The sequence below is a fragment of the Hypanus sabinus genome, chromosome 9 (assembly GCF_030144855.1).
Source record: "Hypanus sabinus isolate sHypSab1 chromosome 9, sHypSab1.hap1, whole genome shotgun sequence".
Classification (NCBI taxonomy): Eukaryota; Metazoa; Chordata; class Chondrichthyes; order Myliobatiformes; family Dasyatidae; genus Hypanus; species Hypanus sabinus.
In genome coordinates this window covers 138,810,314-138,837,691 of record NC_082714.1, presented here as the reverse complement: position 1 = coordinate 138,837,691, position 27,378 = coordinate 138,810,314, and the positions used below count along the sequence as shown (strand labels likewise).

General features: G+C 36.6%; 2 protein-coding genes across 9 annotated transcripts in view; one reads left to right on the top strand and one right to left on the bottom strand.

The window, feature by feature from the left end:
- plagl2 (pleiomorphic adenoma gene-like 2) overlaps nucleotides 1-19,657 on the top strand; it is a 136,547-nt gene extending 116,890 nt beyond the window's left edge. For all 8 annotated transcript variants that reach the window (XM_059980678.1, XM_059980677.1, XM_059980682.1 and 5 more), the window contains one exon: nucleotides 15,443-19,657. In XM_059980678.1, coding sequence (XP_059836661.1) covers nucleotides 15,443-16,700 — 1,258 coding nt within the window. In that variant the 3' untranslated portion in view covers nucleotides 16,701-19,657. The remainder of the gene's footprint in view (nucleotides 1-15,442) is intronic.
- A 1,940-nt stretch (nucleotides 19,658-21,597) lies between these two features.
- tm9sf4 (transmembrane 9 superfamily protein member 4) overlaps nucleotides 21,598-27,378 on the bottom strand; it is a 56,665-nt gene continuing 50,884 nt past the window's right edge. Inside the window, exons 16-18 of the mRNA XM_059980674.1 lie at nucleotides 26,907-27,026; nucleotides 24,441-24,530; nucleotides 21,598-24,350 (exon numbers count right to left, since the gene is read on the bottom strand). Coding sequence (XP_059836657.1) covers nucleotides 24,201-24,350; nucleotides 24,441-24,530; nucleotides 26,907-27,026 — 360 coding nt within the window. The 3' untranslated portion in view covers nucleotides 21,598-24,200. The remainder of the gene's footprint in view (nucleotides 24,351-24,440; nucleotides 24,531-26,906; nucleotides 27,027-27,378) is intronic.

Genomic DNA, 27,378 nt, shown 5'->3' with positions numbered 1-27,378 from the left:
TGATGCACGTACTGAAAATACTTTGAAGCAGAATGGCAGCATTTGATTGAATAAAATTATATATTGCTTCTGCCCAACTACCAGGTGATGCTGGAATGCAAAATTCATAGCAGTTTTATTTTTAATTTGGAAAAGGTGAAAACCAGGAGAATATCATCTAGAAGGAAACAATTACAAGAATCTCTTTGGACAACTCTGATGCTCCTAAAAATTAAATTTTATATAAAGGAGGAAAAAAATACCCGATAGTCAGTTCTACCTGTGAAATAAGGTGTTTAAATGCTTTTTTATAACATTTTTAAGAAGGCATAGGAAGAGAAAACTTTAAGGGCCAAAGGAAACGTTGTTACCTGTTAATCACACTGAGAAATCCAATGAACAATGTGGTAATGGAAGGTGTTTAATGTTTGCACTTCTCTGGCAATTCAAATTGGATCCCCAGATGCAGAGGATGGCATATTAACCAGTGTCAGTAATGTATACTGGTAATAAAGGAAGTAGAAGAACATGCAAAAAGAAATGCTTGTTTTACCAATGAAGTTTTTATTGGTATGAGTTTTTGAATTCTAAAATTGATTCAAATCCCATCCAAGAGTTAGTTGTTTGTCCAGAGGGTAGCTGAGTTGAAGCCTGTTTTGTGCTCAGTTGAGTGAAATGATTGATGGAGTGATCCTTGGGAGTGCATAGCTAAAGATTATGGATGAGCTTAGTATTAAGTTGTAATAGATATCCTTAGTTATAAAGCGGAGAGAAACCTATTATCAGGCTTTTCAATAAATAATTGTTTTTTGATTTGGATAATGGAGGACAGTAGATGATGAGTCAGAGTTGGGATATTTTTCTGGGCCATAGGGGGATTAAAGATGCTGAGAATTGGAGAGAGAAGGGGAGGTGCAGCCAAAGGTGAGCCTTAATCTTTGTGAATGTAAAACATTTTGAAGAAACTGCTTGTCCTGAGTCAAGTTCTTGTTTTAGGGGATTGAAGCTGAGAAGATTTATAAAAGAAAAATTAGAATGGCTGTTTGTGCCATTCGATCAGTGTAGGCTGGTCCTGCTGATGTTGTTCAATCTGAGCTGATAACCAGATTGATCTTTCCAGAACTCAATTTTTTTATTGTATTTCTATCCATGAATTGGCAGTTGCTTGTAATTTTCAGCAATGTATTTGTATTTTGACAGGTAAAAATAAGATAACTGTACTTTCCAAAATGTACATTTTTATCATTACTTCATGTGCAAGTATAGGACTCTAGTTCTCTTTGCTGGTACCGGTCTTATCATGCATGATCACCTGTCCCAGCTTTAACTAATCAAATGCAGATCTTCATGCTTTCCATGGCTCTGTATACTTGACTGTTTCACCTTGTCATAGAACCAGCAAGAAGCTGAACATAAGGCAGTAGAAAGTTCACTCAAATTTTAGCTGGAAATTATCAACTAGATCATGAGTTGTTTAAGTTTGCTTTCATCCTGCCCACAGCTTTAAGGAAGCAAGAAAACATAATAAACAACCAGAACTGCCAAATGCAAATGTCCTTGTACTGGCACAGATGAATCTTAAACCATAACCCACAGTATTTCTTCACCACTTGACACCAGCAATAGAAAGAAGATAGCCAGTAGAAATGTCAAAACCCACAAAAACAATTTGCATCATTGTGTGGTTCAATATGAACACTACTGGAGTTTGGTCATTTTTTATTGACATTTTCCACTTTTCTTGGTGAGAAAGCAAACAATTTTAACAAAAGTGTAAAAGGTGTATATGTTAGAAATCTGAAGAGTAGTGGAGTATAACCTCGCTTAGCTACCACAAAGTTCCTTAACAACAGCTGAAGCTTTAACTGTTAGCTTGGCACAAAGAATCATCTTGTAAATGAGTACAACAGTATAATAGAGAAAGGCTGTTTGGCCCCTCTATTCACAGCTTTGCAGTTACAATTGAACAATCATGTACTTGAAGCCTGTGCCATTCAGACTCCTGCAAGGAGTACATAGTGTTGCTGAAAGGTTGCAAGGAAAACATCATCTCCACATCTGCTCCACTCAGTGTTCCGACTATACTTTCCCGGCTCCTGCAGCAGAGAAAGCAGAACATCACATGCATAATTTGATTACTTCAGGCCCATCATCTTGTCTTCAGTTTGCAACCTCTGGTTTCGAAGGTATTTGGAGACAAACACTACAAAGCAGTAATCAAGTAAGTGAACAGTGTTGCCAAATCAAATCAGTGGACTCTCAGGCTGTCTAAAGAAACTCTTTGGTGTTCTTGTCAGATCACACACACCATTTCAGCAGCATTTCTGTTCTGGTTGCAGATACACAGGGAAGTAATGCAGAGAAATTAAGTCAGGATACCAGAGATGTGAATTTTTCAGACAAATTGAAGTGGTTAAAGAATGGAGTGTACAGCTAGGGCACTTTATCAAGTTCCATTGCGGCAAAATTGAAGTCAAAAAGCAATAAAGCAAGTTTATCAGTGAATTTTCATACACATCTGCACACCATGATTCAGTGCTGGAATCTGATTAAGCCAATGGAAGAAAAGCAGGGAAGTTATGAGCAAGAGAAAATCTGCAGATGTTCGAAATCCGTGTAACATGTAAAATTTTGGAAGAATTCAGCAGACCAGACAACATCTATGGAAAAGAGTGAACAGTCAGTGTTTCGGGTTGAAGCCCTTCTTTAGGACTGGTGGAAAAAAAGATAGAGTCAGAGTTAGAAGGTGGAGGGAGGGGTGAAGTTGATTGGTGAAAGAGTTGCAGGGTTGGAGAAGGGGGAATCTGAAAGGAGAGGACAGAAGGCCATAGAAGAAAGAAAAAGGGGAGGACCACCAGAGGGAGGTGTTGGGCAGGTGAGGAGATGGGAGTGGCACTGTCCATGTATGGGAGTTAGACTGATCGCAACATTCATACTCGATGTGTAACCCTTCACTGTATTTTGAGCTTTGGTAATCAGTTCATATTTTACACAGAAGTCCCAGCCATTTGAGTAGAAGACATCTTGAGATCTTGACTGAACTATGGACAACCAAGAATTTGTTCATGATACACACAACTCCACATTTCAGTCTCTCAAGACATATATCTTTAACATATAATGGTGCTGCAACATTCCTTACTAAGGTCAGAAATTACATCCATGCCCCTTAATACCTTTGCATTTTACCACTCTCACCTGCCTTTTGTCTAACATTCAACTCGGTGAATCTAAACTAGCAGTAGTCAGGAAAGCACTGTGATCATAGCAGCTTCTAAAAAGGGCTTGTCTGCTTGTTTCGATATCATCATTACCTGAAACCCCAAAGACCAATATCCTCCTTTAATTCCTTATCTACAAGCTGTTCTGTGATGACAACATCCTAAGGTTACACATCTGAAAGCTAATCTGCTGACTATATCCAACTCTACTTGTCAACTTTATCACCAAACAAAGGTCATCAGCTTTCTTGTCAGCCTAAGAAATTCATTGTCATTGCCTCGTTTAAATATTGGAAGGAGGGCCCTTTGGCCTTCTTTGATTACAAAATTCACCTTGCTTACCTATTAGAAATGAACAGATTACATGGAAACTTTAAACTGTGAATTTAATGACAATTTAAAAACAATCAAGTTGTAGAGCACTATAACACAGAAACAGGCCCATCAACTCATCTAGTTTGTGCCAAACTATTCTACCTGTAACTGGACCTTAGCCATCCATACCCCCTCCTATCCTAAACTTCTTTTAAATGGTGAAATCGAGCTCATATCCACTCACGCCACTTCCACTGGCGGGTCGTTCTACAGTCTTACCATCCCAGAGTGAAGCATATCCTCTCATGATCCCCTTTAAGCATTCCACCTTTCATCACTTACCCACGATCACTAGTTCTAGTCCCACCCAACCTGCTTTATCTATACCCCTCATAATTGTGTATACCTCCCATCTTCTACACTCCGGGGAATAAAGTCCTAACCTATTCAAATTTACCTTTCTAACTCATGTCCTCAAGTCCTGGCAACATCTTTGTAAATTTTCTCTGGACTCTTTCAATCTACTTGATACCTTCTCTGTAGGTCGGTGACCAGAATTGCACCCTGTTCTCCAAATTAGGCCTCACGACTCTTGAACTCAAGGCCAGTGTGTGAAAAGCTCTCTTTGCACCCCTATCTACTTGTGATGCCATCCACAAGGAAATGTGGATCTGTATTTCTAGATCCACACCATCTAAGTCCTACCCTAGTTTGTCCCTCAAAGTTCACACCTCAAACTTATCTGCATTTTTTGACCTATTTTTCCAGCTGGGCCAGTTCTCACTGCAAGCTTTGATAGCCTTCCTCGCCCTCCAGCATGCTCCCAATCTTTGTGTCATTCACAAATTAGCTTATATAGTTTCCCACATTATGATCCAGATCATTGATATAGATGACCAACAACAAGGGACCAGGCAGCATACTGCTGGTCTCAGGTCTCCAGTCAGAGAGGCAGCTATCTACTACCACTCTCTGGCTTTTCTCACAAAGTCAGTTTGCTATCTCATTCTGAATGCTAAGCGACTGAACCACCTTGATCAACCTCCCATTCAGGACCTTGTAGAAGACTTGTCAATGATGGAGAATTTACCAGAATTAGTCAGGCTTGCTCTTTTTGGTTATGGATTTTTTTTCTTAAAAATTTTCAGATATCAATGGAATTTTTCGGATCTGGCTAGAAAATGTTCTTGCCTTAGAAAATCCTAAATCTTTTGCCATTATTAGAACATAAAAGGTCTGTGAGTGTGCAGATGTTATCTGGAACTGGGTAATTAAACTCTTTATTAATGAGCTACCAAGTCACTTGTGAAGTCTGCATTGTCTGACTAGCTTGACTGAGTTTCTTAAATCATTTGCAAGGTTGATGGAAAAGTGCCTGCAAATGTTAGCCACGTAAGATTTCAAAAAATGGTTTGTAAGATGAGCAAAAAAATTTGAATCCACATAACTGGATTTGAAAATCAAGTTGGTAAGTATCAGATGGAGAGGATTAGTAAAATTGACAGATGTGATAAATGATATTCCCAAATGATCTCTTTATAGGGATTCAATTGTAATTACTTTGTAATTACTATTGTAAAGAAACAGACAGTTACACTGTAGGTGTAAATTTCAGTAATTAGGAGGAACATAATGTTCTGTAGATGGAAATCATAAGTTACACTCTGATTATAAACAGGTTAAGCATATGAGCAAAACTATAAGAAATGGGATTTTAATGTGTGTAAATATGAAGTTCCATCAATCCAGAATCACATTGGAATATTTTGTGTTTGTTGAAAGGTCAGAAACTATGGAAGGACAAGGAGATTTGAAATCTAGTTTCACAAATTAATATAAGACTATAAATTTAAAGAGCAAATAAAGATCCAGAGCAGGCAGAAGACCAGAATGTCCTGACGAAGGGTCTCGGCCCGAAACGTCAACAGCGCTTCTCCCTATAGATGCTGCCTGGCCTGCTGTGTTCCACCAGCATTTTGTGTGTGTTGTTGTAAGACTATAAATATTGGGCAGAAGTAGGCCATTCAGCCGTGGCTGATTTATTTTCCATCTCAACCCTATTCTGTTGTTTTCTGTCATGATATTTGACACCCTTATTAATCAAGAATTGTTCATACTCCTAAATATATCCAATGACTTGGCTTCCACAACCATCTCTGGCAATGAATTCCACAGATTCACTACCCTTCTGCCTAAGAAACTTGCTCCTAAATCTCTGTTCTAAAAGGATGTTCTTGTATTCTGAGGATGTGCCTTCTGGTTCTAGACACTCCTAATGTTGGAAACATCCTCTTCCCATCCACTCAGTCTAGGCCTTTCAATATTTGGTAGCTGTCAATGAGTTGCCCCCTTATTCTTCTAAACTCCAGCCAGAACAGGCCCAGAATCATCAAACATTCCTTATACATTAGCTCTTTCCTTCCTGGGATCATTCTCAAACCTGATTTGGACCCTCTCCAGTACCAATATATCCCTAAACATAGAAACATACAGCACATTACAGGCCCTTTGCCCCACAATGTTGTGCCAACCAACTACTCTAGAAACTGCCCAGAGTTTCTCTACCACATAACCCTCTATTTTTTCTAAGCTCCATGTACCTATCTAAGAGTCTCTTAAGAGGCCCTATTGTATCCGCCTCTACCACCTTCACTGGCAGTACATTCCATGTACCCACCACTCTGTGTGGGGAAAAACTTGCCTCTGACATCCCCCTTGGACCTACTTCCAAACACTTTAAAACTATGCCCCTCCTGTTAGACATTTCAGCCCTGGGAGAAAGCCTCCGGGTATCCACCCGATCAATGCCTCTCATCATCTTGTACACCTCTACCAGGTCACCTCCCATCCTCCGTTGCTCCAAGGAAAGAAGGCCAAGTTCACTTAACCTATTTTCATAAGGCTTGCTCTTGTATCCAGGCTACATCCTTGTAAATCCTTTCTTAGATTATGGGGCCCAAAATCTGCGTGCGGTGTGACCAATGCCTTATAATTTTTTTTGGTATTTCACCCTTCTTTTTATATCCTAGTCCTTTTGAAATTAATTCTGTGTTTCATTTGCTTTTCTTGCTACTAACTCAACCCTCTGACTTCTGAATTCACTCCAGTTAGAAAATAGTCTACACTTTTATTCCTTCTACCAAAGGGCATGACTGTGCACTTTACTACATTTTATTCCATCTACCAATTCTTCACGCATTCACCTAACCTGTCCAAGTCCCTCTGAGGATTTCCTGCTTCCTCACACTACTTGCCTCTTGGTATTGCTGCAAACTTGAATACAAGGCCATCAATTCCACCATCCAAATATTAACATATAACGTAAAAAGTAGTGGACCCAACACTAAACCTCTGTGGAGCTCCGTGAGTCACTGGCAGCCCACCAGAAAAGGTCCCCTTTATTATTACCCTTTATCTTCTGGCAGTCAGCTGTCCACGCTAGTATCTTTTGTGTAACACTGTGGGCTCTTATTTAGCATCCTCATGTACAGCACCTCATTAAAGACCTTCTGAAAATCCAAGTAGATAAAAAGGTTAGGCTTATTTGTCACAGTGAAATGTGTCATTTGTTCTGGGCAAGTGTTGGATCGTTTACAGAGCCAACATAGCATGTCTGTTACTCACTCACCCTTAAATGTATGTCTGATAAATGTGGGAGGAAACCCACATGGTCATAGAGAGAACATACAAACTCTTTGCAGATAGCAATGGAAATTGAACCCCAGTCTAACAGCTGGATGCGTGGCACTAGCTGCCTCACTACCTCGTCCCCCACTGACATTCACTGACTCTACTTTGTCTGTCTTGTCTCTTTATTTCCTTAATGAATTCCAACAGATTTGACATGCATGATTTCTCATTTAAGAAAACCTCGCTGACTTTTTCCTATTTTATTGAGTGCATCCACATACCATGAAATCTCTTCATTAATAATGGATTCCAGCATTTTTCCAACTACTGAGGCCAGGCTAACTGATTTATAATTTCCTGTTTTTTTTTTCCTCCCCTCCCTCCCTTCATAAAGAGTGGAGTGAGATTTGAGATTTTCCAATCCTCGGGAATTATTCCTGAATCTATTCATTCTTGAAAGGTCACTACTAATGTCTCCACAAACTCATAAGCTCTTTTAGACCCCTGAGCAGTATCCATGTGGTCTAGGTGACTTAATCTACTTTCCGAACTTCCAGCTTCCCAAGCACCTTCTCCTTTATCATAGTGACTGCATTCACTCAAACTTAAATTTCTGACATGTGGCTGGTGTCTTCCACCATGAAGACTGATGCAAAATACTTATTCAGTTCACAAAATCTTTTGTTCAGGCTCCAAAAGTGTTTGTAAAGTTTAACACAAGAGTTAGGTTTTGTTTTAATTGAATAACAGATCATTGGTTCTTGCCCACGTGAATATTGCAACCTCTTTTGGGTACTGAACTCCAGGAGGAAGAAGCCAAAGCAGCCTGTGTCTGTGCTTGCTCTGAGCATTCGCACACGTATTTATCTATAGCCAATTTTCTCTCATATGCCAATCACCTTCCAGTTCTTCTAATACCCATGTAGACTATGTAGAATTTATAGTAGTCAGTTAGCCCACCAGCACAGCTGATGGAGGAAGCACACATAGTACCAGGGTGAATGGGCAACTGCGTATATTCAGCACCCAAGATCAGGATTGAACCCCAGCCACTGAAACATGTGGTGTTAACTCATACCTGCTGTGTCCAGACAACAAAACTATACACCTTCCAATATAAAGTCTTCGGCTGATTTCCTCAAATTTTTGATGGTGAATGGGTATACCTAACCAGTATCTTTAATCAAGAGGAGGGGCAAGCCATTTCACTAGCTTGTGATTCCTGTATATAGGCTATATAGACCTGTGTTATCTAGTACCAGAATTTGGAAATGCTGTTTCACACTGCCTTGTTGAAACATGACCCTTTTCACAAAGGCTGTATTAGATAGATTAACTATAGTTTTAGAACTGATCAGCAGTTAATTGTGATTGGGTATGATGGCCATGGATTCAAAGGAGCCAGTCACTACCCCCTTCTTGTCAAGTTTTCATGTTGACCCAGACTTTTCAATGTATTTCTTTAAATCCTAACTCTTGATCTGACCCTAGTTATCACCATTCCGATTCTGCTATTTCCTGTCTTTCTAACATTGCCTGCATCGACCCATGATTCATTCATTTATATTACTTTTGGATTTGACAGTGGCATTGCTCTTATGGTCAACCTGCACACCTCAATACTTTGGTTTATCTGAAAATTTGTCCCCATGCCCTGTTCTATACCAGAATCCCGGCCTTCTGCATCTCCTCACCCTACCATTGGAAATCATTCATCAATTATTACCCACTCTGTGAAACTCCAAAGTCCTGTTTTTATAACCCCCGTCTGCTTTTTAAGAACCAACTGTCCAAATCTTTGGTTACTATGCCTAAAACATACTTTTACAGAACAACATCTAGTTATGTTAGCTGATATCTCTGTTCCTCAATAGAAATGTCCAATTTGCCACAGGAGAGATGAAGTCATGTACTCTGGGCTTCTGTGGAAAATACCAAATACACTGTATAGCTAAATGCATAAAACTTGCTTACCAAGTAATATATATTATATAATTTTATATACAATATATTAATATATATAATATATATTACTTAGTTTTTATGTGTGTATATATGTCACAGTTCAGCATGAATGTTGTAAGTTTCTCTAACATTTAAAATTCCATCAGGAATGCATGATGCATGTCATATCTTAATTCAACTTGTCAGTTTTTGAACTGTAAAAGGTAACATTCAACTTTTTCAGAGTGTTGGAATGTTGTCTTCATCTAGCAGTAAGTTGAAAGCTGCTTTCTACCTTTTGTATTGCTACTGTGTTGGCTAGGCTTCCTTATTCCCCACATTCCCACAACAGTTACACAAATTGGCTGAGCAATTATGAACTCCTCCATACCTTGTAGTGAAACAGCAATAATGTTATTTTTAAAGAATACATGCAAAAATCAGAAAGAATATGCATACTCTACCTTTCATCTTGCAATTTTACCAACAAGTACATGAATGTGGCAGTTCTTTGCAAAAACCAATTTTTTACTTACTGAAAATTTTAAAGTCACATCTGGATTATTGATTTGTGGCATCTGGCAACTGCCAACATGGTGGAAAACATGGCCTTGGGGCATTTATCTAGATTTGAAAGCACTACTCAAGTGTGACTTTTATTGAGTGCAAAATGCTTTTACCACATGACTAGGAACAGAAGAGATACCATAAAAATATATATTTAAGGTCCTGGTCACACTTAAGTTACACCTGTGTATGTGAAGGAAAGCAACAGCTGCATGTCATGTATCTGAGTGCACATTCTCTATCTGTGGCAGTCTCCTTCAGAGTTCCCAAAGACTTTGCACCTCAAAGTATCTCCTGGTTTCTGTTAATTAGGCACAACCTCCTGCATTCTTTACTTATGTGTATTTTTATATTGTAGTTGTTCCTCTATTCTCCGTAGAACACACAAATATTGCCTTATCTCCAGCTTTGTAACTGTATTTACTTGCTGCCTACCTTCCTTATTGCCGCAGGTGATTTCTTCCTGCTTAAATGAATGTTCTTTCAAACTCTGAGAGCCTCTTCTCACTGAAGTCAGACTAATCCTTGTGATGTCAGCTAGGCATCTCTATAGAACCGTTCTGCTCTTCATTAGCCTTTACCACCACTGTATCATTTAGAACTAACCCCATGAAAGCTCTCTGGGTCCATAGGAGAGCTGTACTTAACAGATCTACCCATTTTTTTCCAGAAGTGATAGAAGCTTCACTGGGCGAAGGAAGATGGGTGGGTGGTAGTGATGGAGGAAATCAGATTGTGTTTGTGACCTTCATCCTGCAACCAAAATTCTACTTTTTTTTAAACCTTCCCTCTGAAAGTTTCCTCTTCTGATCTCCAACTACTACAGGAATGGATTGCAGCATTGCCAAACTGAGTTCATTGGCCTTTTACAGTTCTGAAGGGCTTAGATAATAGGTTTAGAGAGAATGTTTCTGTTTGTGGGAAGAGTCCACGATTTGCAAATACAAGAGTATGTAGAAAATTCGGAAATGGCGATCCACTTTGAGTATTAATGTGGAGCTCATGGCCACAGAGTGATTACACAGTCTTGAATAATTAATTGGAATGTTTAAATAGGAATGAGGTGGGAAAATATATTGATTATGGTGAAGTGAGATAAAGTAGGAGGGACATTCTACGGAACATTAAGGCTTGCATTGAGCTAATGGGTGGGAAGTTTATCTTTGTGCTGTTGAGGTTTTATTTCAATGATCTAAAAATTTCCCTATTGATGATAGTGAACTTCCAAGAGCTGCTTATTTCATACTGCCCTGAGGAAAGCTTAGTTTGCCTTCCATTGATCAATGTAATTACAATTCATAATTCCAGCACTTTTTTAACTTTAGCTATCATTTTCCCTTTCTATCTCCATTGTTTATCATCTTTATTTAATTTCTATATTGTTTTAAATATAGTCCTTTCCATTTCATAATCCTTGCATCATTTCATAACGTGCTTTTACTTCTCAACATCTGTTCTCCACACCTTTGCTTTGCACGCTGCGTTTTTACCCCAGAACTTCAAATTCTTTAATTGTCTGTTATAGCTTTTTGACTGACTTTCATCAGTATTTGCAGCAGATCTGGGTGGTTCTGAGCTTCTGCAGATTGACCGTTGTTTTAATTACCCCACTGCCATTTGACTTGTTAATGATGTTGACAGTCAGTGCAACAATGGTGTAGGCAAATAGTTTAACAAAAAACTTCTCAGCTTATTATAATTTGTATTACAGCATTTTTAGGTTTTTAAACTTTTACTCTTGAATGTGTAGCAAAACATATAAATTTAATCCATTTATATTCAGCTTTGGCTTAATTGAACATTGACGTGTTAATGGTGTTGTGCTTCCTCCGTCAACCTGTATATTTTAGACTGGTTATATATTAGTATTTAAAGGAATGCAGCAGGATTGTGTTGGATTGTTCAATGTATATTCTGCCTATCAGAATTCCTCACTTCCAGAAGAAAGGAATTGCTGAAGAAATATTAGATGAAAACATTAGGAATTTATTAAAAGTTTATTTTGAAAGATTCAGTTCAGCAATTGAAATAGTCTGTGAATTTTGCTTAACACAATCACCTGGATACACAAGTATGATGTGAATTTTACTTCAGAACATCAGATTGTTTCAAAAATAAAAACTGATTAGACAACAGAAACAAAATTCTGTAAAGCAAACCATGCCCAATACCTACCCACCTTCCATCCTGCAACTACTCTAAATTTTGAATGTTGTTACAGCTGATGAATCTGTTGATAATATTGCTACAGGCTGGCACATCCCACCTTACCTGCTTATGTATTTGTAACAAAACTACAATTAAATACATTCATAGTTTTTAATTAAAGCTATTCACTATGTTTTAATCAGTTCAGACTGCCATTAGTTTTCTGCTTGCACTGTAACAAAATCATAACCTCTTTAAAAGTAAGTTATACTTTTGTTACACAAAATATATGGTGGAAGTTTTCTCACTTTTGTGTTTGAAAAATGACAGCACTCTTTCTCTTCAGCAATATCATAGTAACAAATGATTGCTGGCACACAATGCTTTTGATTTAAATGTGGTCTTTTTTTTATTCATAGTTGATTTATGTTTTTAAAAGTTAATTTCTATCTCTTTTTTGCACAATTGGGGTTAGATAATGCAATACTGAAGCAAAAATAAACTAAACTATGGTGGTTGTTTAAAGCATTTCTTTGGTATGACCAGAGCTGTCTGCTAATTGATTGTTAATTTTGGGCTTATTTATATTCTTCAGAATCAGATACACCAGCTAAACTCCCTAGGATACCAAAGGATCATGGCACAGAAAGAAATGGCCTCATTTTGTTACAGATAGTATTAATACCAGATGCAATTATTGTGTTAAGCAGTTAAGCCCTTGGTACACTGATTTGATGTTCATTTAAAGAATGTAAAACTTATTTAAAGTAAGTCGATTAACATCATTATTATTGTGTGCATAGGAATATATAACCATATAACAATTAAAGCACGGAAATAGGCCATCTTGGCCCTTCTATTCCATGCCGAACGCTTATTCACACCTAGTCCCACCAACTTGCACTCAGCCCATAACCCTCCATTCCTTTCCTGTCCATATACCTATCCAATTTTTTTTTAAAATGACAATATCAAACCTGCCTCTACTACTTCTACTGGAAGCTTGTTCCACATAGCTACCACTCTCTGAGTAAAGAAGTTCCCCCTCGTGTTACCCCTAAACTTTTGCCCCTTAACTCTCAACTCATGCCCTCTTGTTTGAATCTCCCCTACTCTCAATGGAAAAAGCCTATCCACGTCAACTCGATCTATCCCCCTCATAATTTTAAATACCTCTATCAAGTCCCCCTCAACCATCTATGCTCCAAAGAATAAAGACCTAACTTGTTCAAACTTTCTCTGTAACTTAGGTGCTGAAACCCAGGTAACATTCTAGTAAATTTCCTCTGTACTCTATTTTGTTGACATCTTTCCTATAATTCAGTGACCAGAACTGTACACAATACTCCAAATTTGGCCTCACCAATGCCTTGTACAATTTTAACATTACATCCCAACTCCTATCTTCAATGCTCTGATTTATAAAGGCCAGCATACCAAAAGCTTTCTTCACCACCCTATCCACATGAGATTCTACCTTCAGGGAACTATGCACCATTATTCCTAGATCACTCTGTTCTACAAAACTACATCATACAAAACTATTGTTTTCCACATTTAAAATATGTACTTCAAAGTGGATATTTGATGTGACTACTCAATTCATCATCTCAGTGAACTTTCAGAAGTAACTTTCCAGTAGAATAATCCTATAATGAGGATATTTGGCAATTCATTAAATAGAAACAGTATATCAAAACTTTTTGTTCGTGTAGAAGCAATTAAAAAATTAGGTGACACTTTTTGGTAATATTATTCTGATTTAAAAGATCATCTAGATAATGCAGGTGGTCAGACCTTTTGAATTTGTAGAACCAACATAGTATTTTGAAAACTAGGTTATTCTGTCTGTCAGAGTCCTGGTAGAAAATACTTCATACAGTGATTCAGGTCATTAAGAACTGAATTACTAACATGGGAAGTTTTTCATATGCTAAATAGAAAAATAATTGGAATTCCCTACCAAGAAAATTCATTCATTATACTCTGTTCGCTGCACAAAACAATAATTCTTAAATTTATTTCTCCTTTCTTGCCATTAGCACAAGTTTAAAAGAATATTTTCAGCAGTCATGTCAATCATTTTCACACCAGTCTATAAACCTATCAGACACATCTTGTGAAATGGTCATGCCCCTAGCACATCAAGCTATTTACCATTATTGCAATAATATCCAAAGATGTGAGTCTATTTAGTTCTGTTTACTTTCGTATGACTTTACAAGTTATCCTTATTTTGTAAATCAAGATGCCTAAAAATGTTAATTATTAATACTATTGCTTTGTTGTTAAATATCTCGTTGAAACCCATACATTGAGTTGTACAAGTTAATAGGAATATTGAACTTTGCATGTAGCCCCACCCCCACCCCAAGATTGCATGGTGTGAATCTATGAAGCCCACAAAAAAATCTGTTGTTTTGTACATCCAGACAGTCACTTGATAATATTTGGGAATTTCTATCAATTTATGTTTAATTTAGCATCTTTGCTTGTGAACATTTACATGGCTTTTCAAGCCTCCCACAATTCATGCATGTTAGCTGCCTTGTGAAGGTAGGGGACAAAGCACGATTGGATTTCCTTATTTGACAATGAGCAGTTAAGGTACTTAGACCATTGGGTTAAATCAGGAGTTGATCTCACTGTGATGCAGGTAATGGCACTTCAAACTGGGTTTCTTTTGGTTGGGAGATTATCAATTGAAATCATTATGCGTTAACTCCTTCTGAAAGTGTACATGTATGGACGGACATTAAGTGATAATCAGGTCTGGGTTCAGTTGTAGTGCCTGGTCAGAGTCAAATCTCATTTGGATAATGGGCACTAATGAAGATGATGGAGGTTATAGAATCCCCGTGTAATGTGACAATGAAAAATGAATTTGGCATTGAAAATTTGGCAAGAGAGCAAAAATCAGTGTATAATAAAACCAGGAATGTAAAGGAATTATTTACAATAGCAGACAAATCTGGTTGATATTTCAGCCTAGTTTGGAAATGCAACTTGACAACCCAAATGCTCTGAAATGTCAGATGGCTTAATCTTTTGGCTAATGTTCAGTCATCCCTTGGGTCTTAACTCTATGCACTCGTATCCATTGATCTGTCTCCACTTCTTTTGCTATCTTAAATAGAGTAGGCACCCTCTGCCTCGCTCTGCATGGCTATTTTTCCTGTGTTTTCTACATGATTGTTATTTGATTGGCTAAATACTAATGTTATGATGTGTGCAATTGTTCACAAACAACAAATTGTATTTTTTAGGTTTACATAAGGATTGCATTTCTGTGCTTTGTATCTCCTAGAAAAATAAAACATTGTTAACAAAATGAGATGGAAAACAATTTTGTATAATTGTGTATTGTAATGTCCATTTTAATTTCAAAATGTTGCATGCAATATTTTGCATGTTCTTGTTTTAATTCTAAAACATTTTTATAACATTAATAATATAAATCATGTCTGTATACTTGTGATTTGAAAGGATTATTTTTAGGTAATTGAACTTAAGTACCAAGTCTACAGCTGTTTGTAATCAGCAGTAAATTGATCTATTCTGATCATATTACTAATTATTTTTAAGTAGATTGAGAACTGCTCACAGTCCTGATTTGTATTCACTATTGTTTTGTTTAGGCACATGGCCACACATTCACCACAAAAAACACACAAGTGCACCTACTGTGAAAAAATGTTCCACCGGAAAGATCATCTGAAGAACCACCTTCAGACTCATGATCCAAATAAAGAAGCCTTCAAGTGTGAAGAGTGTGGCAAAAACTACAATACCAAGCTGGGCTACAAGCGTCACCTAGCACTTCACGCTGCTACCAATGGTGACCTGACCTGTAAAGTGTGCCTTCAGACATTTGAGAGCACAGAGGTTTTGCTTGAGCACCTGAAATCACATTCAGGCAAGTCGTCAAGTGGAGTCAAGGAAAAAAAGCACCAGTGTGACCACTGTGACCGACGGTTCTACACTCGGAAAGATGTTCGGAGACACATGGTAGTCCACACAGGAAGAAAGGATTTTCTTTGTCAGTATTGCGCTCAGAGGTTTGGGAGGAAGGACCACCTGACGAGACACATGAAGAAGAGTCATTCGCAGGAGTTGCTGAAAATTAAGACTGAGCCATCTGATGTAATGGGTCTGATTCACTGCAGTCCACCTGTAACAGTGAAGGAGGAACTTAGTCCAATGATGTGTATGGCTTCTAAGGAGACAGTAAGTAAGCCATTTACTAGTTTGCCAATGAGCATGTACAGTTCACATATTCAAGCCATGACAAATTCAGGATCATCACATAGCCTGGTTGCTAGTTCTCTAGCTATGGGAATGGGTTGCCAGATGGAATCCCCGTCCTCAATTCATTCAGCACCTCCTCAACCTCCTTCTAAGTATCAGATTGGATCTACCTCATATGCCACTGGCTTGCCTGAGAAGCCAACAAAAATTGAAATGGAAAGTTACTTAATGGACTTGCACAGCAGTTTGCCACTTTCATCCCATGAATCTCAGCCTGCACCAACTAAAGTAGGCTTAGATTCCCAAACTGGGCCTCTGGATGACATTTCTGGTGAACATTTACTCTCCAAAGGCCCTGCTATAATTACTGACTCCCTCTGTACAGCAAACATGGATTTTTCCCATTTGCTGAGCTTTTTACCACTGAACCACCCTACATACAATCCACCTGTTTCAGCAGGGGGGCTGGTAATGGGCTATACGCAAAGTGAGCCTCAGTCTTTACTTACCTCTCTTCAGCCTCAACTGCAGGACTCCCAAGGATCTGGAAATGGCCTAAGCCTTGGGCCTCTTCATCCATTGTCTCCAGTCTTTACTACCAGTTTGAGCACAACAACATTGCCGCGTTTCCACCAGGCATTCCAGTGAACTGCTGTTGGATGTATTATTTAGTAGTCTGTGCTTGGAGTGGAATCTACTGAAGCGCACAAAGCTTTCTGGAACTCGAGAGGAAGCTGAAGCTTTGATTAAGGCAATTTCCGTTATCCAATCTAATCCATAATATGGCGTTTTAAAAATCCGTTAGCAACTTAGGCATTCATAAACAATGAGCCTTTTGCTTTGTACACTTTCAACATGGATACAAATCCACATGGGGACTGAACATATCAGAACTCAGAGAAGTGGATGAGTTTTAATGTGAAAATTACTCCCCAGCTAGCTAGATGGTTCATACGTTTTTAATGTTCATTGGAGATCTGTTACAAATGTCAAGTTATTCAGTGAGTTAAATGTCTGAGAGAATTTTAGAGAAAAATTAGTGAAGGATGGGATAAATTATAAATCTAGTTATTATGGCATTATGCAAATACATTGGCTTCTGCTTTGTTAATCAGGCTTGGCCAGCTGTCCATATTAAGCCGTGTTTTTTAACAAATATTTTGTCCCGCAGTAAGATCGCTGTCCGAAAGAGGTTTTTGCATGGCCAAAATGATTGTGCCCATAATGTGAATCGTTAAAATAATCTAACAAACTAGACACATTTTGTACATATTAACTTGCAAATTCTCACGAAGCATAATTGACCTCTTTAATCGTTCTAAAGATAGAGCCTAGATGTTGTGTGTAATATTGCTCAGCACGTTCTTGTGGCTGTCTTCATTTTAACAGTAGCATTAAACCATTTTAGGTATAATTATCAATGCAGATTAAAATAACCATCAGAAACAATCCCTATGGACACTAAGTTAAGAATGTTGGAAATAATAATCCTAGCCTTTTTTATATGATGATATTTGTCATTCTGGGTTTATAAAACTTACCATTGATTCCTATTTTTTTTTGATAGGAAAGCAGCGGTTTTCATATTTAAGTATTTCTCATGAGGGTAAATGTCATTTATTTATATGATCACTTTAACCCATGGTCAATACATTAATAAACATCTTACTGTGTTGCATGGAGCTGTAACAAGAACTCGTGCAGTAATCTGCTTTTGAGAGATTTGAACAACACCAGTAGCTCATTTACAACAAAGATAAAATGTGCAACATGTTTAAAGAAATCAGTAGTTGTAAATTCTACTGCTGATTAATTTAGGGTACAGATTGAGCACCTAGGTGATCATTAGATTGCTACATCAAGGAACACTCTGATGTTTACTCCAAGCACTGTAAAGCAGTATTGAAAGGAACAGACTTAAGTCAAAGTAGACCACATGGATTGCAACAAAGGTACGCACATGTACAAAATAGTCCCAGTTGTTTGATCAAATTTAGATGCAGATTTTTACACAAGTCTGGGTCTTTTTTTCTAAACTATTTCAGGTTTTTTTCTTGCCTCCAGATTTGTGGCACAATTAAAGTAAAGTATTTTAAATAAAAATTTTAATGTCATAATAGCCAGAATGTAAATGTGTGTGGTGGAGTTTTCCTTCCAACACTAATTTTACTGTTAAAGACACACTGAACACTCTCAACTCATAGCTTAACGGGGAGGTATTATGGCTTTATTATAATGCAGTTGCTTCTAATATTTTAATCATCCTGCCTTTTACACCTGAGTAATAACCCTAAATTGTTTTTGCCTATTCATTTAAAACCCAAATGTATCTTCAAAAGACATTATGATATACATCTCTGTATGATACTTATAATGCATATTTTAGAAAATTTAGCTCCAAATAATAGTTAAACACAAGCTAATTGAATTCTTAACCATTTTCTGCGAGAAATGCATTGTTGGCTTGTAGATGTAGTAATCTTAAAAATTTATTGAATATCGCTAGACCTTTATATAGTGAATATGTACTTTGAAAATATTGTATCTTTTCTTTGTATTTAGGAACTGTGAGATCTAGAAAGGATACAGAACAGGGTGTTTGATTTAAGTATACCCTGATAATATTAAGTCAGGGTCTCAAAGATTTTTATGTAATGCTTGTGTTTTTATGTCAAGATTTTAGTTCCGTTACTATTTTGCCTCTCCTGACAGTGCCTTATTCTGGCCACCTGAGGCTTTGAGCTATTTGATTCCTTATTTCACAGTTGTTTTTGAGCAGGACCTCACAAAGACACAACACACCACCTCATGCATGTTTCTTGTTATAAAACCTAGGAAAAGAACTACACGTGGCTTACAATGAATATGAAGGCTAGTTCGTGATCTATTTTGAAACAAATAGAAGTAATCTTTTTGCTGTGGATATGCAAAAGCATAAGTCTCCATGACAAAATAAATACTCCTCTTATAAATCACACATATTAGTTTTTGTATAATTAGGATTAAATAATATCACTGCCAAATTATTCTACTGAAGAACTTTCATGGAATTCCTCTGTCAGTTGAAATGCAGACAATTAATTACAGCAATTGTATAGTAATGTATTAACAAATATCTCGTGGATTTCCTAAATTCAGTATTTTGAGAAATTTTAGACATGTAGTATGAATGGAAAAATTGATAATTTGTATCATGCTTTAATCTTCCCTGCATCAAAGGATAATTGTTTACATCAAGAATATTTTAGAAGGAAATGTGTTAAGACAACTGTGGATAGATATGTCTTAGCTATCCTTAAGGTCAAAATCAAGTGCAGTGAAACTGATAATCTGGCATCCTCATCATTATTTTTGGATTTTCTGGACTATTTAATATTAATATCTTGGGATTTTTTGGTTCATTCTTTTTTGATACTTCACAGTAGTTATACATTTTCCAGTGAACCTGGTACATTTAAAGGGAGATTGGAAAACAGGACTGCAGGAATTTGGAACTATTGGATACCAGATTATCAGAATTGTACTCTAGAAATTCTGTTCACGCTGGTGAATACTGCACATTCAACAAATGCTTAATTTTCAATGAACTTATTTCTTGTATTCATTGTAAGGCTCTTGTGTGGTTATTTTGCAGTTCTAGCACTTTCAGAAATCTTTATAGGAGAGTATATCTTCAGCACCATAAACTCGTAATTAATCTTTTATAAAGTGCCGTTTTTGTTAGATGTTTTAGTATTATGACAGAGCATTAGTGTTCTTGTATTACTACCATTCAGCTGCTCATTCTTTAATGCTTGGGATGTCTGATGCATAAACCAACTTATTGTGTAAACCAGTCTCACTCAAATCCTATTCTTGTTTGAACCTGGATGGTGGAGACACCAAATGTTTTAATTATTGCTGCAATTCTACATTATTCAAAGGTTTAATCACCATATTTGGAGTTGTACAAGTTGTATTCTCCTTCGGAATTGTTTACTAATGATTTATACATCAGATGGCCTAGAGTCAGTGTGCTTCCATAGTTGCACAATTTCTCTGTATTTTGTAAAGTTCTTTACAGTTAAGAGTATCGTCTATATTTGTACTGATATTTTAGGACTGAATGAAAGCAGATCAAGATAAAGTAATTTGCCCATTTTATATTTTTTCAAAAAATAAATGTGCCTGCTTCTAATGAAAGTTAATTATCTTTGGGATTTAAGGCACAGCCATCATATTTTTCTGCAGTGGATGACCGAAGACTGAAAATGTTTTGCTTCCTCAGAAAGCACTAATTACTGCTAAAATATTTCCTCTCACTCTACCATGTGCCAAGCCTCACCTAGGACTAAAGTGAATGTGTAAAACACTTGATATGTGGAATCCACAAAGTGTCAACAGATCGCTAGTAAAAGTTAGAAAAACTGCAGTCCATTTCTGTCCTTTATATATTGTATAGTAAATAGTATTTTTCCTGCATTTTGTTTATAAATTACTGCATTCTGTCATGACAGGATGCTTACTTCATATGGTAATCATTATTTTTATATAGCATTTTATTTACATACTACTGGTATTTGTACAAATGTATTTCAGGTTAAAAGCAATATAATCACATTTTTACATGAGTGTTTTCAGGTTTCATTTGCAATCTGTTGCTGCAGTTGAATTTGTTGGACATTTATTGGTAGATCCAAAGAAGTACTTCAAACATATTTACTTATTGTACATTATACATTGACTGCTACCATGTTACTTTTGAACAATTAAACAATGGAGCTTGAACTGCTAAATGTTCATTATTTACATTCATTCTGATTCCTTCTGAAGGCAAGCATAAACTATTAACAGGACTAAATTTGCTCTCTTAGTACAGAGAAACCATGCAGAGAGATAAATATGCTTGGTATTCATTGACCATTGGAAACTTTCTGTTGTGGAGTACAGAACTTTAACTGCATTGCTGAATGTGTGTATTTTTTTGATACAGTAGTCTTCCCATTAACTGTCACAATTCTTCTAACTTCAAAGTAAGGTAATTGCCTATTTATGGATCATAATAAGCCAAACATCTGATTCAATCAACCTTTTATACAACCCACTAGTCCAATGCAGCCTGATTTATTTAGTGGCACCTAGACCTTTTGGAGAAATTGGCACAATAAAACTGACAGATACTGCTTTTAGTAGGAATGGGTGGTTTTAAGGCTTTCTTAATCTACATTCAACTAGGTTGTCAACAGATAATTAAACCACACCCAAGCTATTCACCCTACATCAAAAGGATATAAACTGACAAATTCAGTGTTAATTGTTTTTGCATCTAATGGCTATTGTATTTTGTTGGCCTGTTCTTACATTTCCTAAATGAGTTGTTAATCATTTAACTTTTTAGTAACAGGCAGCTATCCATATGGAGGCAGTAAGTCTGCAGCCACAAGCTTTAGTTGGTCTTTACCACAGGAACTGCAGTATTTTTAGAATATCTAACATTTAAATTGTGCAAAGAGGTGTTTTAGTAAGGAATTTCAGATTTTTTAAATGTATATTTGTCTCTTTCCAATTAAGGTAGTGCAAGTTTATTAAATGACAAAACAATTTTTCACAATTTTCAGAGGACACTCAAGTTTTGTTGTGAGAAAAGCTGGATATTAGAATAGCTTCCATGATGTGTATAAATATTTCTAGTTAAATGAACCAACTTGGAACAAAATGTTATTTGTACAGAGTATTAAAATGTAACATTAATTGTAAGCTAATGTGCATCAAAAGTAGTAATACATATGCTGAAAATAGAAAATAAAACTAAACACATCTTCTAGCATTCATGCCAGGTTATCAGATCAGTAGGCTCTACCTTTTTCTTAGAAATGGTCATAAAAAGTCTTGTAAGAATGTATATGCCAACTTCAAAAATGTGGGGTGCTACCCATCCCTCTTTTAAAGGTGACCAATGATAGAGGTATAAAGGAATGAAAAGAGAAGTGATTTATGTAGATTTATCTCTGAATAAAATCAGCTTTAAAGAATTCTTTACTCAGTTAACAAATTAACTACAAGCTTTGTTGTTACTGTAGTCTGTAAAATTTGGTTTATTGCTTCTTGGTCATAATCTTCCTGTTTTGATGAAGCTAAAAGAATGATCCAAGTAGCTATACTTAAAAATCCAGCTTTGCAAGAGGCAAGGATTCAGAAGAAATGTTCCTGCAGTTTAGCAATGACAACCTATCTTCACCTAAAGACCCTAAATGATTAAAATTTTTGGATAATGCATTTTTCAGATTGGACTGTGTAGTTTAATTTGAGCAACCATCTCCAACCCATACAATGATTAAAAACTGAAGCATTATGGAAAAATACAAAACATGACTGCAGAAATGTATAAAAGAAAGTTGAAACACTTTTATACTCATTCTATGAAGAGTAGCATGCCTTTGGAAACAATTACATACTTACAGTGCCTATGACCAAAAGCAAAAAGTACAAAATTGTTTATTTACACCATTGCATGAAAATCACAAAATCAAATGAATCCCATGGAACTGCTAAAGAAAAAATAATCTAATGCAGCATTTAAATATTTAGAAATGTACAAAATTTAAATCACAGTCAACTTAATATCACCCATTTCCCCTTGTTGAGAGCTATTTTACCATCAATTATTAAAGAAGTATACAGAAAAGCTAATCTATTGATTAACTGTCTCAAACATCCAAAAAAAAAACTGGTGGTCTCTGTCCTGAATGAAGTCAGTGCAGTATTCTGTAATACTTCAACAGCAGACTAGTAAATAAGCATTGTGGTCATTTTCTCATTCATTTCAATAACAGATTCCAACACAATAAGAAACATGTTTACTCTTTATAAACTTACAATTGTGTAAGTTGTAATTCATTTTGAAAAAAAGTGATCCAAGGGAAAAAGAAAATATGTAAAAAGTTAAGTTAGTGCTGGAAGGTATCTACCCATGCACTTCATAAAGGAAGTGCTGCTTTTTTCTCCCCAGAATGCTGTTTTGCAGGCATTTAAATCAGCACTTCACAGAAACCATGAAATGAATTTAGATGTACTCAAACTTTTGTGAATACTTCAATATTTCTATCAAAATTTGCAGATATGCCTCTATATTCACGTTTAGAAATACACCATTATCTGTTAATGAAGGTGCACACCAAAATGCTGGTCAGTACAGCAATTTTAAACCCTTAATAAACCACCTTTAGAACCAACAAATCTGTAGGCATTTTAAATATGCACCTAAAGAAATTTAAGTTTTCTGCTTGTATGGTTGTTTCAATCACTAGGGGAAATATTATTTACATGTGGACAAACTTTTTAGTGTATGATCTACTTCAATTGTTTGGCTCAACGCTAATACATGTTCAAACATGGTGCACTTCAACTGGATGTACAAATATTGAAAATGGGAAATCCATCAAATTATAGGCATTTCATTCCAGGACATTCCAGGAAAGCATCCTGGCTTTCTTCACTAATCAATGGAATGGACATTCATAATAAAAGATGAGTAAAGTAGGACACCATGATATTTTGAGTTACATGTATTCTGTGCTTATTTAAAAAAAACACTTTCTTCAAGTTAATAGAGCTGCATTCAAATTACAAGTAATGGATTTCTTTTGATCAAACAAAAATTGCAATTTATTTTCTAGGATTGTTTTGTGAATTAGCTCTGGCTACAAAGTATTTCTATTTCTAGACACAACCATTTCCTACCTATCTGTAAAATACTTAAACATTTAAGATATGGCTACTTAAGAGGCATACATATTTCCAGTCATAGATTTTTAAAGTGTCTGGCATTTCAATAATCAATATGAAATAAAACTCATTTTTAATGTATAATTATAATGACACTGGGCAGAATTGGGATAGTTATTTCCTAAAAAAATTAATATTTATGCAGCATTCTGTCTTTTCTCCAAAAGGGGCCCTATTTTAAAAATCAAACAGGTATTTAAAAAAAACGCTTATAAACATTGTTGCCCACTCACACCAAAAGTGAACATCGTGCATTTCCCCAAGTTGAAAGAATTTTTTCAAAATAATAATCTTCAGAATCTAGAGTTGCTTGTCAACATGTTCATTAACTTTTATAGTTGGAAGGCCCATCATAAACCAAACTCATCATCAAGCTCATCTTTTTCAGTCTATTTTTACAGCAGCATAGATTTTGCGTATGAACATGTATGCAGCATAAAATCCAATCGTCCCAGTAAGTAGCCAAAAAGAGAGCACCATCAGGGTTGTGTAGCCAAAATACAGCAATGATGGGATGAATTCCACAATATCCAACTATAGGGAGAAAAAAAAAGTATTTAAATCAAGAATTGTTTGATTTCTTGGATGTGGATGTCAAAATAATAGAAAGTAAACCATTCTTACCTTATTAACAAAATAAAATATGGCGTAAACAAGCACATAAAATGCAGACCCTCCAGACACCATGAATGTTCTCCACCACCATCTATAATCCTGAAATGTTAAAAAGAAAAGTTAGTCTTAATCAGAACCAGATTTGCTTTAATGGATGCACCCCAACAGAAACTTATTACTCATCCGAAGATTATCCCAGCTAAACAATTAACTAAAACAGACAAATTCTGCCCAGGTATATTCTAGTAATGTGGAATTTGGTACTAAACAGCTGATGGAGCTAATATAGAAATCTGACTTGCACTACTGGCAGCTTGTTTTACTGTTAGCTTTCATTATTCAAGATCATTGAGGTTTGCAGATTAATTTTAGTAGCTGTGGAGGTGACTCCCTGCTTTCTTCCACAGGCAAAGTTATTGCAGTGATCCCACCCCCGTGATTAAACAGCTGTTCCCAAATCACAGACTGGATTCTATCTTCATGAAGCAGAATGGATACCATCTTTAATGCACAATTCCAAAAACAATGCAGGGAGCAACATCAACTACTATATAGGGGCTTTTTTGCCTTAAATATTGGGCACGATTGTGAAGACCTATGTAATGTTTTGATCAGAGCTTAAATGGAATAACACGTAACAGACCCAGCTGACATGTAGACACATCAAGAAAGAAACATGATCTTCACAAAACTTCCCAATGTTTCCCTTCACCCCTAACAAGTTTAGTCGAAGGAACAAACAGGCAAGTTTTCAACCTTAATCACTTCTGCTCAGGAATCCTGGTCTTTCCCAATTATAATCATTGAGCTACTGTGCAGACAACACTTGCCATGTACACGTTGGACGCTCAACTCCAATTTCTCTGTCTCATACTTAACATCTGTTAAACTAAGATTCTCTACCAATCTGTTGCCTACACCAAAGGATAGGTTATAAGAGCCTATTAATCTACTGGCATCTTTCAGACTTGTGAGTAAAATGGAGCATTTCAAGAATACGAGAAAGTCTGCAGATGCTGGAAATCCGAGCCACACACACACACAACGCTGGAGGAACTCAGCAGGCCAGGCAGTATCTGTGGGAAAAAGTACAGTCGACGTTTCGGGGCTGCTGAGTTCCTTCAGTATTTTGTGTGTTGCACCGTAAGAAAATATAGGAAATCATAGGAAGGTGCCTGGATTAGATGACGTACTATAGGGCAAAGTTGGAGAAGCTATGATTGTTTTCACCGGTAGAGCAGACACTGAGGAGAAACACCACCCCTATCTTGTTTCCCCACGTTCAAAGCGTCTAGTACTAGAGTGTGAGAGGGTATGGAAGCACATATGAGGAATGTTCTTAGGCACAGGAAGGTGCAGAGAATGGGGTGGGGTAAGAGAACATGGAGATAATGTAGGCAGAAGGGTTACTTAGGAGTTTAATTAATTTAGCACAACACAGTGAGCTGAAGGTTAAGTTCTTTTTCCGTGCTTTTCCCTATTAACATAAATCTTCCACACAGTCAGTACCAAGATCAGGATCAAACCCAGGTCCCTGGAGTTGTAAAGCAACAGCATTACTTGCTGTGCCACTATGCTGCCTTATTGGAGGAAATTTCTGCTCATTCAATACTGTCAGACAATCTTAGTTTATTGACAATGGAGGGAAATAACAGCACTACTTTCATGTCATTCAAGATTGCAGCTAGTACAAATGTAAGGTCAGTTTTATTAACCAATTACATCTTAAATCAAGACTTCACTTTAAGTTAATGGATTACCCAGACCAAGTTGGTTGGTGCAGAGTTAGGTTGAAGTTATATTTGGTACAGTTCACCAGGAAATTCTGCTCTACACTTCCTGGGAAATGGGCGGAAGATAATAAAATGTTGATTGGATTCCTAACAATAAGAGCAACACATCTTGAAGGAACACAGCAGGACAAGGAGCTCATATAGATGAAACTGAACAGTTGATATTTTGGGTTGGACTGATGAAGATCTTGCCTGAAATGTCAAATGTTCATTTACCTTCATAAAAGTTATTTGACCTGCAGCAGTTTGTGTTGCTTCAGATTCCAGCATCTGTTATCTCATGTCTCCTTACAGTAAGAATTTTATAAGCAAATTTAAAATCACTATGGCCCCCCCCCCCCCCCAAGTTAATAAATCCTCAGTACATCAAGTGAATTTGCTATTTGCAGGTTAAAAAGTCCTGGGAAGGCAATTACTTCCACTAGTGACATCATATGGGATTAGGACTATTTAATGATGGTCTGCAAGTTGCTTTATCAATACTAATTTGTAAAAAAATGTATACTTAAAGGTTCTGTTGAACACAAACTATATCTAATAAAAGCCATAAAGAAAACAAAATAACAATTTCACTTTCTCTTGATATGAAAAAAAGATCGGAAGGTATTTGTTTAAATATGAAACTGATACAAAATGAAAACTAAGGAATTATACTCAGAGCTTAAGTTATATCTGATCATACCTCTGCACAGAGTTGGAAGTAAACCATGACAATGCTGATTTGAGAGCATGACACTACCAAGATAATGAATACCAAAAATAAGAATCCAAAGAGATAATAGAATTGGTTCTCCCAAATTGCCTGTAAAAAAAAAGTAAAATAATTTAATTCCCTGTGACTACAACGTAGTTTCCTTTGATTGGAATTACAGCATCTGAGTCAATAGGGATACTTTACTTTTAGACCACAAGACCTAGGAGCAGAATCAAGTCATTCACCCTATTGTCTGCTTTTCTATTCCATCACGGCTGATTTGTTACTACTCTCAGCCCTGTTCTCCTGCCTTCTCACCGTAAACTTTAATGCCTTACTAATCAAGAACCTGCTCTTTAAATATACTGAGTGACTTGGCCCCCACAGGCCTCTGTGGCAATGAATTTCACAGATTGACTGTCCTCTCGCTAAAGAATTTATTCCTCATCTGTTCTGAAAA